At 41.3% G+C, this 15,472-nt stretch overlaps 3 protein-coding genes across 3 annotated transcripts; 2 read left to right on the forward strand and 1 right to left on the reverse strand.

Annotated features, from left to right (window-relative positions):
- Positions 1 to 702: 702 nt before the first annotated feature.
- On the reverse strand, positions 703 to 4,329 carry EAE97_009416 (uncharacterized protein). The gene is made up of 3 exons (XM_038879931.1): positions 3,766 to 4,329; positions 2,931 to 3,686; positions 703 to 2,881 (listed from the first exon to the last, which is right to left on the reverse strand). The coding sequence occupies exons 2-3, from the start codon at positions 3,610 to 3,612 to the stop codon at positions 1,257 to 1,259; spliced, it is 2,307 nt and encodes a 768-aa protein (XP_038729042.1). The 5' UTR covers positions 3,613 to 3,686; positions 3,766 to 4,329; the 3' UTR covers positions 703 to 1,256.
- A 1,547-nt stretch (positions 4,330 to 5,876) lies between these two features.
- EAE97_009417 (uncharacterized protein) lies at positions 5,877 to 8,137 on the forward strand (the record flags this gene model as incomplete). Its single annotated transcript, XM_038879932.1, has 3 exons — positions 5,877 to 6,089; positions 6,259 to 7,132; positions 7,182 to 8,137. The coding sequence occupies 3 exons, from the start codon at positions 5,877 to 5,879 to the stop codon at positions 8,135 to 8,137; spliced, it is 2,043 nt and encodes a 680-aa protein (XP_038729043.1).
- A 354-nt stretch (positions 8,138 to 8,491) lies between these two features.
- Positions 8,492 to 9,744, forward strand: EAE97_009418 (uncharacterized protein; the record flags this gene model as incomplete). Its single annotated transcript, XM_038879933.1, has 3 exons — positions 8,492 to 8,522; positions 8,575 to 9,439; positions 9,537 to 9,744. The coding sequence occupies 3 exons, from the start codon at positions 8,492 to 8,494 to the stop codon at positions 9,742 to 9,744; spliced, it is 1,104 nt and encodes a 367-aa protein (XP_038729044.1).
- Positions 9,745 to 15,472: the final 5,728 nt, after the last annotated feature.

The raw sequence follows: 15,472 nt of genomic DNA on the forward strand, positions 1-15,472 counted from the left end.
CACCCCTCGCACTCAAATTTGCTTACTATACACAGCACGCACATCTATTCAAACAGAAATACAAAATACAAAACAAACTCCATTACCCCTATACAACCTACAATACAGAAAAAGCATCATCTCCTCTCTTCTCTCTCTTCTCTCTCTCTCTCTCTTTCTCTCTCTCTCTCTCTTCTCTCTCTTCTTTGCTCTCTTCCATTCCCCTCTTCCATCCCTCCCCTCCACACAATACCTTACCCTCTCATCCTCTCATCCATCCTCTCATCCATCCTCACATCCTCGCACAATCCTCATATCCTTCTATTCTCTTATCTATTCATCTATTTATTCATTTATTCATCTATCTATTATTCATTTATTCATTTATTCATCTATCTAGTTATTCAGTTATCCATTCTTTCCTTTTATCCATTCTCTCATTCATCCTCTCTCTTCTCCTCTCATTCATTCTCCCATCTATTCACATCAAAAACTCCAATCAACTTTAAAATTAAATATCAATCAACATCAACATCAACATCAACATCAACATCAACATCAACATCAACATTAATATCAACCCTAAACTCAACTCCAAACTTAAACCCTAAATCCAAAAGTAAATTAAAATCCCCCCAAAACCAAGAACGCAAGTTAAGCAAGTAACCGAGCAAGTGAACCGAGGTCATGGGTTAAACAGATATCAAATAACAACCTTGGAAGATATTAAATAATATATCAAATAACAATATATCAAATAACAATATATCAAATAACAATATATCAAATAACAATATATCAAAGAATAATACATCAAAGAACAATCAAACCACAACTTTTCCCCAGACATACAATACAACGTGACAAACCAACAAATTCATCATCACAACACCCATTCACATCTACAAATTCAAAAAAAGACGCCATGAAAAAGACGTTAACAATAAATATTCCGCGTGCAATTGTTATTACTTAGCACTGTCCTGTGCATCCTTACCCCCAGACCATCTCATCACCTCATCACCCTATCCCCGTCCATTCTCATTTCTTATTCTCATAATCAAATAAAATCAATAAATCAAAACTAAATGCAAAAAACACACACATATAAACAACGCCTAAAAAGAATGGGTAGATGAACAACCCCCATCCAACCCAAAGATTTCCTAAATCCTACACCCATCCAAACCATCCTATTTTGTCCGATCCTAAAATTCCACGCCCTCTAGTGTACAGTTTCAATCCAAAGAAGTTGGAAGAAATATCCCAATATTCTCTCACGGGCTGCCAAAGAAGACATCCTCTTCATTCCTGAACATGCCAGAATTATCAGCTGCTACGCCAAACATACTATCGAATTTTCCTATCAAAAGATCTGGATCACGTTCGAGTTGGGTAATGCTGGTACTTCCTGTGACAGCAAAAGCCTCCAAGAACATATCATCTTGCTCTGTAATATTTGGCAGATTACTGAGTTCGCCACTATTTGAAACGGCATCTAGGTCATATTGATTGGCGCTAGCCGTGGGCGAGGAAGATGACTGGCATAAAGCAGGCGGTGAATAATTGCTATTTGCAGATTTGGTGGGTGATCTAGAGTTTGATCGAAGATGTTCAGGAAAGTTGAGTCGAGTCCGAAATCCATTTGGCGCATGCGTTGATTGTATTGAATTTGGTTCTACGCATTCGGCAATTGATGTCATTGAGGAAATTGAAGATATTGATGCGGCTACCGAAGAGGACCTTTCTCTAGAGAATTGATAGCTATCGTGTGTGGCGAGAGAGCTTTGAGAGAAGCCATAGTCTCCAAACGGCCTATCATCAAGGATATCTAGATCGCTACGAGGTGATTGGGCGCAGGCACTTTCCGAGTATTCTGATGACGATGTGTCTGAAGGACTCGTCTTGTTTTTGCTTCGAGTGCGTGATGCCTTTTCAACACGTTCTTCATCGTCAGGCCGATTCTTCCTTGGTCTACCTCTCTTTACTGTCTTCTTTACCACACCTTCGAAAGCACCAATACACATCCCGCGTTGTCTGTGGCGAGTCAAAGCATCATGTCTAGCAAAACTATTTCCACATTGACATGGATAAGGTTTTACACCAGTGTGAATCTTTGCGTGTCGTTTGAGATCATGTTGGCGCACAAAACATTTGTGGCAATGTGGACATTGAAATTGTCTATCCCCAAGATGGGTCTGAACATGTGACTTGATATTTTCCTTTCGACCAAATCGCTTACCACATTCTGGATACAAGCAGAGCCACTTTGTATCGCCAGGTTCCGGTGCTTGAATGTAGGTAGCGATATCATCAATGGTAATTCCCGTATCGGTGATTGACTCTTCGAGGTTGATACTCGAGACTGACTCGGATCGTCGATAGGATTGAGCAGGGGAACTACAAGCTGGCTCCGAAGCAGGAAGACCGTGAGAGTAATTAGACATAGGGTAAGGCGATATGTCTGGCGCTTCCAAGATAGGTCTGTTTGTGAAAGGATCTCGGAAAACATTTCTTCGAGATTGTTCTGGAGATGAGGGATATGATAGATCTTGTGAAACATTAGAAGAAGTCGGTGAGTATTGTGCCGCTTGAAATTGTGGATCATTTTTCATAAAATCGAGGTTAATAGTTGACATATTCATGAAATTCGATGTTGGCATCGGTGCGGAGTCAAATGTGCTGGCACTGGGCATGGGTCCTGATCCTAGTGGGGCAGGTTCGGCTTTCATCTCAGCTTCTCGTCTCATGTCGTCAAAAACATTCTTGGTTCTCTGATTACTTTTAGGTTTGATCGTTTCCTCCATAGATGTGTCGTAATCATCACGAAATCTTTGTGGGATGTGTTCTAGCTTGATGGTTCGGTCGTATGGACTCTCTAGGGGAGCTGGGGGGAAGTAATCTAGAACAATGAGAAGATATTTTTCGAAAAGCTCAGGATGACAACTTACTGGTAGAGTTTGCATCCGGAGGTGTAATTGGTCTTGATGGTGATTTCAAAGCTAGATTCTCGAATTGAGCAACCCTATCCAAGATTACACCAGTAATACTTCTCGATGATCTTCTGCTGTGGTTTGCAGAACTCGGTTGTGAATGGACACTCTGTACCTCGGAATCCTGAAAGAATTCCATGAATGTTGGTGTCATTGCCGTGTTTGTCGTGAAGAAGTCGAACTCATTGTTCCCATTGAAGTTTGGATCGACTGGTATGATTGGGTTCATTGGGCCGGAATATGAATATGAATGTTGATGACCTTGCACTTCATATGGATTTGAACATCCGGCGTCGAACGATTGTCTGTGTGGGGTGACGAGTGGTGAAACAAAATGATTCTCGTCATTGTCGTAAATAGGAAATGGCTGCTGGCCCGGGCGAACCAGTCTCTGCTGCTGCGTCTCTCGCAAAATATGCTGTTGTGTCGATTGATATCCTATGTTAGTATTACTTACCGATTGACCCTGCTGTTGAATTGGACGTGGTCGTGTATCCAGACTCATCCCACGTCGGTGGGCATGTCTTTGGACCGGTGGCAGGTTGTTTGCCTTCACTGCATCGAATGCGGTTGGAGTCGAATTTTGTCGTCGATGTTGTCGATGTCGATTTTGAAGGTTGTTGGATGGATTAGACAGCATTATGAATGCTAGAAGAGTTCGGAAATGATGTCGATTGAAAGTATTGCAATTAAGCAAACCTATATGTTCCGAGACTATGCAATGCATGAATTAGCGCGATGATCGATGTATGAAGATAGAGCGGTCTAGATATCCATAATCGTACATACATACCTCACGCAGCGCAAGCCGTTAGGCCGGGCAAATGTTGATCTCAGGATTGTTCAGCAGTAATCGACTCTTTTTTGAGTCTTTTTTTATATAATAGATATAGGACTTCCTCAGCCCTTTGAAGTCAATGGAGGAGCAATTAGCTAATAGGTGTGTCTAACGAGAGTCTTCTCCGGTCGAGGAAGAGTGATCTACTTTGGTAGTTTTAAAATGTATGTAATGTAATGATTGTTTCTTTTGCAGAATGTGAATCTTTTTTTTTTGGAATCTGGATATGAATTTGTGGGGAGGTGTGGAGAGATAAATGAAGGATGAGGGGAGCGAAGAGAGGAATTGAAGGTTTAGATAGTCCAGCGCGCGTCCTGAAAGCTGATGTTATCTCAGGCGCCAAAATCAACAAATCCGAGGGTCGGTTGGGATAGCAACGAATTTGGACTAATTAACCAATGAAAGATAAATCGAGATGAATCAAGATAAAATACCAGATAAAATAGCTTAATCAGATGATCCGTGTACAATGGATTGGATGGATTGGATGGATTGAATTGAATTGAATTGGAATTCAACTGTCCTACGCTTTTATAAAGATCCAACTTCGGATAAAGTTTTATTAAAATGGTGAGAGTAAGCAAAATCAATAATTTGGTGCGGATGGCCAATCACTTAACTCAGGTAGGGAAAGGTTTATGAGGGAGAGAGGGAGATGGGCATTATGGTATACAAAGTCAATTTGATGATTTCCCGAGGTCCCTTTTTCAGATTACCAGACGGGAAGGAGAGGGAAGGGAAGGGAAAGGGAAGGGAAGGGGAGGGGAGTCAAGTTTGAGGTGATTGAGGAAGATAATAAGTAGGGAACGATCTACCTGGTGGTAATCAGTACTCGGTATTGGATGATGGTTAAATTAATAAGATATGAATGGTCTATTGTGTAATTTGTGTACTAGGTAATTTGTATGATTTGTATATTTTATACCTAATTATGCTCTATTTTATCCTCTGTTTTATCCTCTGTTTTATTGTACTTATGTATCGACTGGGTATCTATCTATGTCTACACTGTATATACCTAGGCACCACCTACATGTTTTATCATCTATACAACTTCTATAAATGTTATATGAATGTTATATCTCTACCTAGTGGGTTATGTTATATATAAATGTTATATGATTGACTACCTACCTACGAAATTCTGCTACATCTGAGATCCTCCATGCTATACTACATATATCTACATTGGCATCGACATACTACTTCCTAGCTACATATCACACACATACTATACATATCACACACATACACATACACAACACCACACATCACACATCACACATCACACATCACACATGATTTCACCATGAATCATTTTGAATTTCCAATCTGAAACTGATTCACATACTCTTGTCCCTAGTACCTACCTAGTCCTCACCTAGTCCTCACCTAGTACATACTCAGAATCCTCACGTATCTATTTTTAACCCCAATCATATCATGAGATCACAGCAATTTGAAATTTCCTTTTCGAGCTCTCCTAAGAAATATCGTCCTCAATTCAATCTCCGGGTGGAATCGTGTACCAAAGATTCACTCCCTCTTTTCTTCTTCCACTGGTGGGCTGTCCAGGTATGGTACCAGTACCGTATTGAATGGGAATTTCGGTGTTTCCCCATCAACTATCACCCGTACTTCAATTTCTCCTTGACGATGATATGTTATATACCTACCAAAGCGTCCCGGAAAGATACTTCTTCGTACACCACCAAAAAAATTCAATTCAATTTCGTGAAGATTGTTACTAGTTCCCATTTCATTTCATTTCATCGGAATCCCTTCCAAACATCTTCCAAACTTCGAAAACTTCGAAACTTAATTAATCTACACCTCTTCAACTCTCCTTCATCCATTCTCCAATCACTTACTTACTTTCTAGATGATGCACAATTGACTTTTTTTATTGGTTTATCCCGAATTTCCTTGGGCCATATCATCATACATACTACTACTGTACTTAATAAAAGTCCCGAACGACTGAACTACTACCCAACTCCCTAATCCCCTTACAACCTAACTAATCAGGTACCCTCGTTCATAAAGTTGTGAGCGCATGATTAATCATGGCATCCACTACGGGCACAATGCGTGGGACACCAAGTCGCAGCGGTCAGGCGCGTGGTCAATTGCCTGTCTTTAGCAATAGTCCGGCGTCGAATATCCCTCGACCCGCACAAGATTCTCATGCGACAAATGCAACGACTCCAAATACACAAAGTGAAGTCGGTGGATCCAGTATGAGTGCAAGCAGAGCAAAACAATCCAAGAGGGATGAGGTACGTTATATTATTTTCACATTATTGTTTCATCGTGTTCCCCCGTCGCTATTTGGAATAAATCCTTTGCATATCAAGAAATTCGTTCGTGGTGTCTGCAGTTGCCAACCATCCCACCATGCCGCAAATCAAACGTCAAAAAAGTAAATCGAGGTTGACAGTTCCGCAGGCCATCCGGAGAAAGATCGAGACGGATCTCAGTAAGAAGAGCAAGACGACAGGTCGTGCTCGTCAAACAAGAAAAGCCCCGCCAGGAACCGTTCTCGCCCTTCGTCCCAGTCAAGCCCTCCAGATCAAGCCAAATACCACGGTAGCAGAGGCTGCACAGTTGATGGCCGCAAAGAGAGAAGATTGCGTTCTAGTTACCGATGATGACGATCGTATTGCAGGCATTTTTACTGCCAAAGATTTGGCGTTTCGAGTGGTCGGAGCAGGAATCAAGGCCGCCAATATCACAATCGCAGAGATTATGACCAAAAATCCTCTCTGTGCGAGAACCGACACCAGTGCTACCGATGCCTTGGATTTGATGGTCAGAAAGGGATTTCGCCATTTACCAGTCATGGACGAGAACCAAGATATCTCAGGTATTCTTGACATCACAAAGTGCTTTTACGATGCCATGGAAAAATTGGAGCGGGCTTATAGCTCATCGAGAAAGCTTTACGATGCTTTAGAAGGTGTTCAGTCTGAATTGGGATCCAGTCAACCACAACAAATCATTCAATATGTGGAAGCTCTTCGATCAAAAATGTCCGGACCTACTTTGGAATCCGTCCTCAATGGAATTCCACCTACCACTGTTACCGTACGAACATCCGTCAAGGAGGCTGCTGCATTGATGAAGGAGAACCACACCACGGCTGTTCTTGTACAGGATGGAGGATCAATCACTGGTATTTTCACAAGTAAAGATGTCGTTTTACGTGTTATCGCACCAGGATTGGACCCCTCCAACTGCTCTGTTGTACGTGTCATGACCCCGCACCCGGATTTTGCTCCTATGGATATGACTATTCAAGCAGCGTTAAGAAAGATGCATGGTAAGTTTTGGTTGATTTTCTTTCGATACACATTGACTGACGTTATCAGATGGACATTACTTGAACTTGCCAGTCATGAACGATCAAGGCGAAATTGTCGGCATGGTTGATGTTCTCAAACTCACATATGCTACCTTGGAGCAAATCAACACCATGCAAACAGGTGAGAGTGATAGCGGTCCAGCATGGAATAAGTTTTGGATGTCTCTGGAGCATGATAATGAATCAATGATCTCTGGTGAAGGGAGTCATCATCATACTACTGGCGGTCGTTCTTTGATGTCCCCAGACATGTCAAGAAGTCATGAACGTCAAGTGGATGCTAGTGTTGCGCCTAATGATTCTGCTTCACATGTTGGTGTAGATTCTCCCTCGCATTCACATCTGAGTCGTCATAACGATATTCCTCCTGAGGATGTTCCCTTTGCATTCAAATTCAAGGCTCCAAGCGGGCGTGTACACAGAGTTCAAGTCATAGCCAGTCATGGTTTAGCTGAACTTATTTCTGCTGTAACAGGCAAGTTGGGTTCAGAAATTGATGCTGTCGGAGGTGTAGCAAACGTGGAGGACGGTAAAATTGGCTCATCTGGGTTTGCTCTCAGTTACCTTGACGATGAGGGTGATTCTGTATCAATCACAACTGATGAAGACCTTCTGGAAGCAATTGTCCTTGCTAGAAATGGTCATCGGGATAAAGTCGACTTATTCGTTCACGATCCTGAGAAGCCACCAATGGCTGCTACTTTAGATCCTCAACCACCTATCATTCAAGTAGCAACTCCACCCGCATCAGCTACTATCCGAAGACGTCGCGTCGTTGATTCTGAAGATGAAAGCGATGATGAACCTCGAGTTAAATCAAAGTCACGAAAGGCAGCAGCTCCACCACCAGCTGCAGAAGTCATTCAAGGAGTACCAAATGAGCTCTTATTACCTGGAGCAATTGTAACTCTTGCAGTTGTTATTGTTGGAGTTTTTGCATTGACTCGCGCTACGAGCCGTTAACCTAATGTTTTAGAGCTTGCGTTGATATTGTTAGACTTCAATTCTCTGTAGATCTCCACCTTTTAGACGGAGTCATACAAGCATCATGTTGCCTTTTGATAACCATTTGATAGTTTTGCGGGAATTCAACTCTATACCCTTCTTTGCAAATAAATAGAATTTACATCTTATGCTACGTGTGAAATTTAAATTTTTACTCCATGATTGTGATCATTGTCTCAAACATTGTCGCCGCCATGAAAAATATAATGCTCCGAAATGGGGTTAGCGTGTGTTGCCCCACTAGCGTGATATCAATGTCCGAGATCTCAAAAAAGTCTCGATAACGTCAAAATAGCCATAACAACCCTCAAAATGATATTAAGAAATATTGCGATACGGCATGGTATGTAATCGTATCTCTGTCTACACGGACTATTAATTGAAGTTCAAAATAGGCCGAAAAGCACTCGCTGCACCCCTCCGCCTCTCCCAATCCCGCACTCTCTCAACAGAGACCTCGAGCCTCGAAGCCTCAATAGACAACCACAACAAACAAACCAATTCCCTCGAAGCCACACTCAATTCCCTCCACCTCACCCGCAACTTCGCGCCCCCTCAAAAAAAGAAAACCCCCGGGCCCAAAGTCCCCAATGTCGCCGAAGATTTCCACAGATTCAACCACATCAAGAAACGAACTGCAAAATTAGGATCCGTCGTCCCTCAACACTACGAACCCCATCAACTCATCGTCAATCCTCCCGCTCCGAAAGATGTAACGCTCGAACTCCTCATGGCGAGTCAATCTCATCTGGGCCATGCGACGCAGCTGTGGAACCCCGCAAATCAGAGATATATCTATGGTATTCGTCAGGGCGTCCACATTATCAGTCTTGAAGAAACCGCCGCGCATCTCCGTCGCTGTGCGAAAGTCGTCGAAGGTGTGGCTTATCATGGGGGTCTTATTCTCTTCGTAAGCACGCGCGCAGGCCAGGATTCCGCAGTCGTTAAGGCAGCGGAATTAGCGAAGGGTTGTCATCTTTTTAATCGATGGGTTGCGGGTAGTATCACTAATGGTGATCAAATTCTGGCGAAGTGTGCGATTAAGGCGGTCGATGCTCATGATCAGAGTGTGTCGGGCTATGAAGATAAACTTTTGAAGTGGAAAGCGCTGAAACCGGATTTGGTGGTCTGTTTGAATCCGTTGGAAAATTATATCTTGTTGCATGAGTGTGGTCTACATAATATTCCGACGATTGGGGTTATTGATACAGATGCGGATCCTACTTGGGTGACTTATCCGATCCCGGCGAATGATGACAGGTTTGTTTTTCTTTCTTTTAGTCTCTTTCCTCTTTTCTTTAGTTTCTTCCGTCCTCTTCTCACCCATGTCGTAAAATACACACTAACACCCCCATAGTCTCCGCTGCATCCAACTCATAGCCGGAGTTCTGGGTCGCGCCGGCGAAGAAGGTCAGAGAAAACGTCTCCAAGCTGCCAAAGAAGGTACGGTGACTTGGCTCCCACCACCAGGTCTAGGGGAACCCGTCACGGCGGAAAGTAGAGCGAGGGAAGCAGCGGAAAAAGCGGCGGCAAAGAGGAGAGGTGGTGCGAGTACGAGTACGTAGAGATTTGTAGGATTGTGTGGATATGATACAATGGATGGATTGGTAAAAATGGATAAAATGCATGATATCGATAAGATTATTTTATCGAGTATTTGTCGCCTGTTTTGTGTGTGTGTATCTAATCGATTTAGCTTACCTACCTAGCCGTTGCTAAATCCGTCATCGTAGGTGAGTGAGTGGGTATATTTGAGATTGGTTTAAAGTTTGAAAGGGAACACTTTAGTAAAGGGAGGTAGGTATTCATTCATTCATTCATTCATTCATTCTTTCTTTCTTTCTATCTATCTATCTGGTGATCTATCTCTCTTTCATCTATCCATCTATATCCCCCAGATCGTCATTCTCTTCCCATCTCTTCCCATCACATCGTATCGCATGGCTTTCTACTTCCCATCCTCTTCTCGTAAGGGTATTGGTATATTCTTCGTTTCTCTCTGGGGATGGATGGATGGATGGATAGTGGGTATTTGTTTGGGGATATTTGTTTGGATGGTTTTTGTTTGGATGGTTTTTGTTTGGATGGTTTTTGTTTGGGATACTTACTTGAGAGGATGAATACTTAACTTACTTTATGTCTTCCCGCCTCCTTTTTTCTTTGGCTTTGTTTACTTTTGGCCTCGTTTATTCGGATTGGGATTTGGATTAGGATTGGGATTTGATGTTGGATTTTTGTTTGAAGATCTATCCATAGTTAGGGAGTTATGACGTGCGACTTGCGACTTGCGACTTGCGACTTGCTCCTCTTGTAATCTATTCTCGCTTCTTGTCCTCGCTTCTTCGTTTTTTTCGTTTTATTGTTAGATTCATTTTATTGTTTGATTCATTGAATTCATTAATTCATTAAATGCCTCCAGCTGAATAAAATTCCCTCTGACTTGACCTCCAGTTCCAGGGTTATTTTGATCATCGGATGTCATTTGATTCAATTCAATCCACTCCTAATGAATTACACCCCCCCCCCGTTTTCTCAATACTACTCGCTTCGCTTCCATCTGTTTCTGTTTCTATTTCTATTTCCCTTCTATTCAATCACTTGAGAAAAATTTCTCTGATGTCCTTGTTTTTGTTTCTATTTCTATACATCTCAATAGATTTTGATCTGATTAAACCACTTATTTATAATCTCCTCTCCTTCCTCACTTCCGCGCCTCGCCCCCTTTCGCTTCTGATCTTCTCTTTCGCTTCTGATCTTCTCTTTCGCTTCTAATCTTCTCTCCCCTCCCCTCCCCACCCTGATCATCGATTTGCTCCCATTCAATACCCTTCTGCGCACTCATGCGATGCATGGACTTCCAGTTATCTATAATTTTCCCCCGACTGTTTATGTCTTGATGATTTTCTCTGTTCTCGCTTCCTTTCATCTCTTCGCATCTTGCAGGTGTCGTATTCAATTCTCTCTTTTGATGCTCCCTGGTTTTCATTTTTTTTTCGAAAAATTCATTTTTGTATTCATTCTTATATTCATTCTCACATTATACATATTAAAACCCCATCCTTTCCACTTCCAAAAAACAAATACTTATAGTTATCACATACTATCACCTCCAGCATGGCGATAGAGATACTAGAGGGAATGGTCATGGAGGGAAAGGAGATAATAGGTGTAATGTGATGTAATCTTCAGGGGAAGGAGAACATATGGTGAGCGTGAGATAATCGGTAGTAGTGAACAGATAGATATGCGTATACTGGAGTGTAATCATAGAAACAGTAGGAACAATCACAACTCTTCTTCGATGATAATTTCTTGTCATTATATATTTTATCGTTATTGTTATTGTTATCATCATCATCATCATCATCATCGTTATCACTGAATGCTTACCATGGCTTAATCTCCATCTTCCAAACCCCTTTTTGAATTCAATCGAAATCTTGCAACCGCGCAAACCATGTTTTGGAATAAAAGTCTTCTGTAAAATATGAATGTGAAGTAGTGCTGAGGAACACAAAAATTGTTCCTTGGATCGAAGATGGGTTTGAATTGACTGTTTGGGTGTGAGGAATGTATTTAAGGGAGGAAAAGGGTTTATATAGTGATTCCTGAAAATAATTCGGAGAAGAGGGGTGGGACGGGGTAAGAGGAAAAGGGAGCTGATGTAGTGAATTGAGGATGTAAAAGTGAGTATAGTGGAAATATAGGAATGAGATTTGAGAATGACGGAGAGGAGGCAGAGAGATGGGAGAAAGGATTGGTTGGGTTGTTGGGCTTGTAAGTTTATGCTTATGTTTGTGTTGTTTTGGGAGAAGGGGATGACTGTGGCTATGATGGGGGGTGTAGAATGGAATATGCTGTGACTTAGTAGAGAGATAAATGGAGATGATATTTCTTATGGAATTTCATAAGTAGATTACATCTTGATCATCATATATTCCTCCTCCTCCTCCTCCCACTTCTGAGCATCCCTGTTCTTTATCCCCTCTGAAACTCGATTCATTGATCAACAAGTCAAATAGATTTGAGTTTGTTCTAGGAATGGCTGGGGTGTGGGGATAGTGATGGATACAGAATAAAGATTATAAATAGGTAAGTGTGGGTTGTGGGGAATACTCGATGTTGCAGAGTATTCGATCTGTCCGGTGTACTCTTTATACTGTTTACTGGGAGGATGGGAGGAAGGTTGAGAGACGTGGCCTGAGGGACGTGGGTGGAAGCTATGTACTGGAAGTGATGTATGGAGATGGAGTTATAGTGCTTGGGGGATCTGGGGTCGAAGGAGGGGTAGGGTTGTGTATCAACGCCTTCTCTCCTCATTCTTTCCTGATGGATACTCATGCTTAACAGACCTGTCGTCATATCCTTCAATTCACTATTCACTCCGTTCTCAACCTTTCCATAATAGAGATTTCTCGCTTAGAACTCAGAGTCCGAACTCGGAAGTTGAAAGTTTCAATTCAATTTTTAACTTTCTGTTTTTGAAGTCTGGGTATATAAGGAGCTGGCTTGTTGAAGATAGGAGGGTGGGTAAAGAGATGAGCAAAATTGCCGAAGACCATGAATGTTGGGAAGTGTGGTGGAATGGAGGCGTGAAGGTGTGAAAGTGCTGGGTTGGGGAAATCGGGTAGATTGGGAGACTGCGCGGGTGATTAAGATTCAAGGACTTTTCGCTGTCGTTGTTAACATTTTCCTTGTCATAGATGTTAAGCGAGACAATGTTGCCATAAAGATTTGAATTCGACTACAGCATGGGGATGATTGTCACTCATATCTGGTACTTGGATATGATAGCTAGTCAGTTGAGTAAACTTCTCGCGTTCAAATAGTTTCAATATTCTCATGCCTAGGTTATTTAGAGTCCACTTCCTCCGTTACGAATATACCTATCCATACATGTTCCATAAAAAGGAAAGAAAATTCGAGTCTAGAGTCTGAGCTTTGATGAGCGAGGTTTTGATATGTATCATATGTCGAGTATTACATGAAGTTACTAATACTGTTAGGGAACAATGATGACTCTTCCCTTACCAGCCCGGATTCTATTTGGTTCACCATTGTCATTCTATCTTCGTTTTTCCGTCTGTTCTTCTGTACAAACACCTTCCAAAAGATGAAACGAGAATCCTCAGATACTACACACAATGCATATATATACATACATACCCTTTCCAAGAAGCCCAAAGACTAAGACTTCAACCGCGACAGTGTATAGGTATAAGAGAGGAAAACAGGCTCACAGTGCCACATCACAACGATAACCGATCTCTATGTCTGAGGTTCTGGGGTTGAATTGGAAGAGAATGGAGGGGGTTTATACAGGGGGACTTTGTCGGATCTTAGGTTTGAGATCTAAGATCTAGGAAATTGTGATGATGAGTGTAGGTTCATAAATAATTCTTGGTGGTTGATTTCGGATTGAGAAGGTGGCTGGAATTTAGATTTATATATGTGTAGGTGTATATATATCATCCTTTCGCTCTTTGCTTTTGAATGTAAGTACCTCAATCTGGAGAGACTTTTGGGCCATAGGTGCAAGGCACTGCATTTTCTCAGCACAGAAATCTTGTTGACAAATATATTGATAGATTATTGTTGGGGTCAAAGTTTTAGGTTGATCTTGACAAGCAAATTCAATCTCGGTAATGAATAGGAGAACAGTAAAGATAATGTATAAATATCATCTTGCTGTCTGAGACCTATTTCTGCGCACAATGTAATTCAATTTTCCAATTCAATTAGGAGAGTGTGTATTGTTGAGAAAAAATTCTATTATGATTCTTACCAAGATTAAGATAAAGCATGAATCTGCATTATCGAAATGAGAGATCAGATGAGACGGAGATCAGGAATCGATCAACGGCAAGAATCGTCAGAATTGACAAGAAATAATGACGATAGTAAAAATAGGGTCGCGTCAAACTCAGACCATAAACTTGAAGGTTAATTTTACGCTCAAATTACTGCTCATAGCTACATGAACTAATACTGCTAGCCGTATTGCCACAGATCTAGGGCCCCTTCAAGCTTTAGTATATAATTTTACTGATTGATAAGATCCAAGTGAGCAGAACGCAATAGCTTATTATATAACCATCAAAGGGAGATAAATTGTGAGAAGTTGTCTCGTTGATACAACTAGTGAATGGCTGCTCAATCGCTCCCTACCTAGGTGTACTGCGCCTCAATATTCCGTGCTGGCAATGCTTCCTTTCATGTGTGCAGCATTTACTAGATACCACAAATATGTGAGCTGTTTCTCCCCCCTTTAGACATCCATTTTACAGACGTGATTTATATAAGAGACCATCTTCGTATCTTTATGATACCGCAAGGAGATCAAGAAATATTAGAACACAGACAGAAAAGGCAGAAGAGATCTCATGATGCTCAGGTCGTCCAAAACAAAATCGGAATTTGGACTTATGATGTGTTCAATATGTAGAAGTAGAAGTAAAGATGACTCTAGAGCTGAAAAATCAAATGATACTCATCGCTCTAAATTGTCAGCAACTTGTGTTTCTCATTCATTGTCAGTATTGTGGGTATTATTAGAATACGAGTCATAGTATGAGTTGATGCACCAAATATGACAGATTATGGTGTCAAAAATTATTTTTCTCCTCGGAATAGAAGACACCAAGAATTGTTGAAAACCAATGCTTGAAGTTTCTAGCACACGTAGATGTTTTGAACGGAAGTTGCAATGGCACCTAAGTTCATTTGATAGAAGGTTTACCTCAAAAATATGTGCAGCGAATAAAAGTTAGTGATAGACTTTATACATGGAGATAAAGTCATCCCAAGCCAGCTCATTCGCTTGAGCAGAGTGGCCCAGAACAGCTAGGTAAATCATGACTGATCAAATTAGGGATCCATGGCTTATTAGTGAATTGTCCGTTACTTGATCACAAAAGCCGCGACCTTTCAGTTTCTAAATATTTAAATAAACACCTATATAAGGACCCCTATCTCAATTGGAGAGCCACAAGAATAATTAAGAATCCCAGAGATAACGAGAATAAGTAGAATTCTGTTCGTCATTGTAACTAGTTGATACAAAAGTTTTGTGGGAAATGAGATCTGACCTGACCATGGCGTAAATAATATGATAACAACCTACAAACAGAGTCGACAGTGAAAAATCATAATGACAACACTCATTCAGGTTCGGTAAACATATTCAAAATTTCTCTCAATCAAAAATTCTCAGAGATAGAAAAAAGTATAGCACTAGTCGTATCCTTGCTAATCGTCGAAATTTCGATCTCAGGTGATGATTTGTTGCATATC

This window comes from Botrytis byssoidea (assembly GCF_014898295.1).
Source record: "Botrytis byssoidea strain MUCL 94 chromosome Unknown BBYS_022, whole genome shotgun sequence".
Taxonomy (NCBI): Eukaryota; Fungi; Ascomycota; class Leotiomycetes; order Helotiales; family Sclerotiniaceae; genus Botrytis; species Botrytis byssoidea.

Excerpts from the sequence above, each read along its gene's own strand:
- EAE97_009416 (XM_038879931.1), bottom strand. The coding sequence starts at position 3,612 with ATGCTGTCTAATCCATCCAACAACCTTCAAAATCGACATCGACAACAT. Across the intron at positions 2,882-2,930 it reads TCCGGATGCAAACTCTACCA|ATTACTTCCCCCCAGCTCCC; the intron begins GTAAGTTGTCAT and ends TCATTGTTCTAG.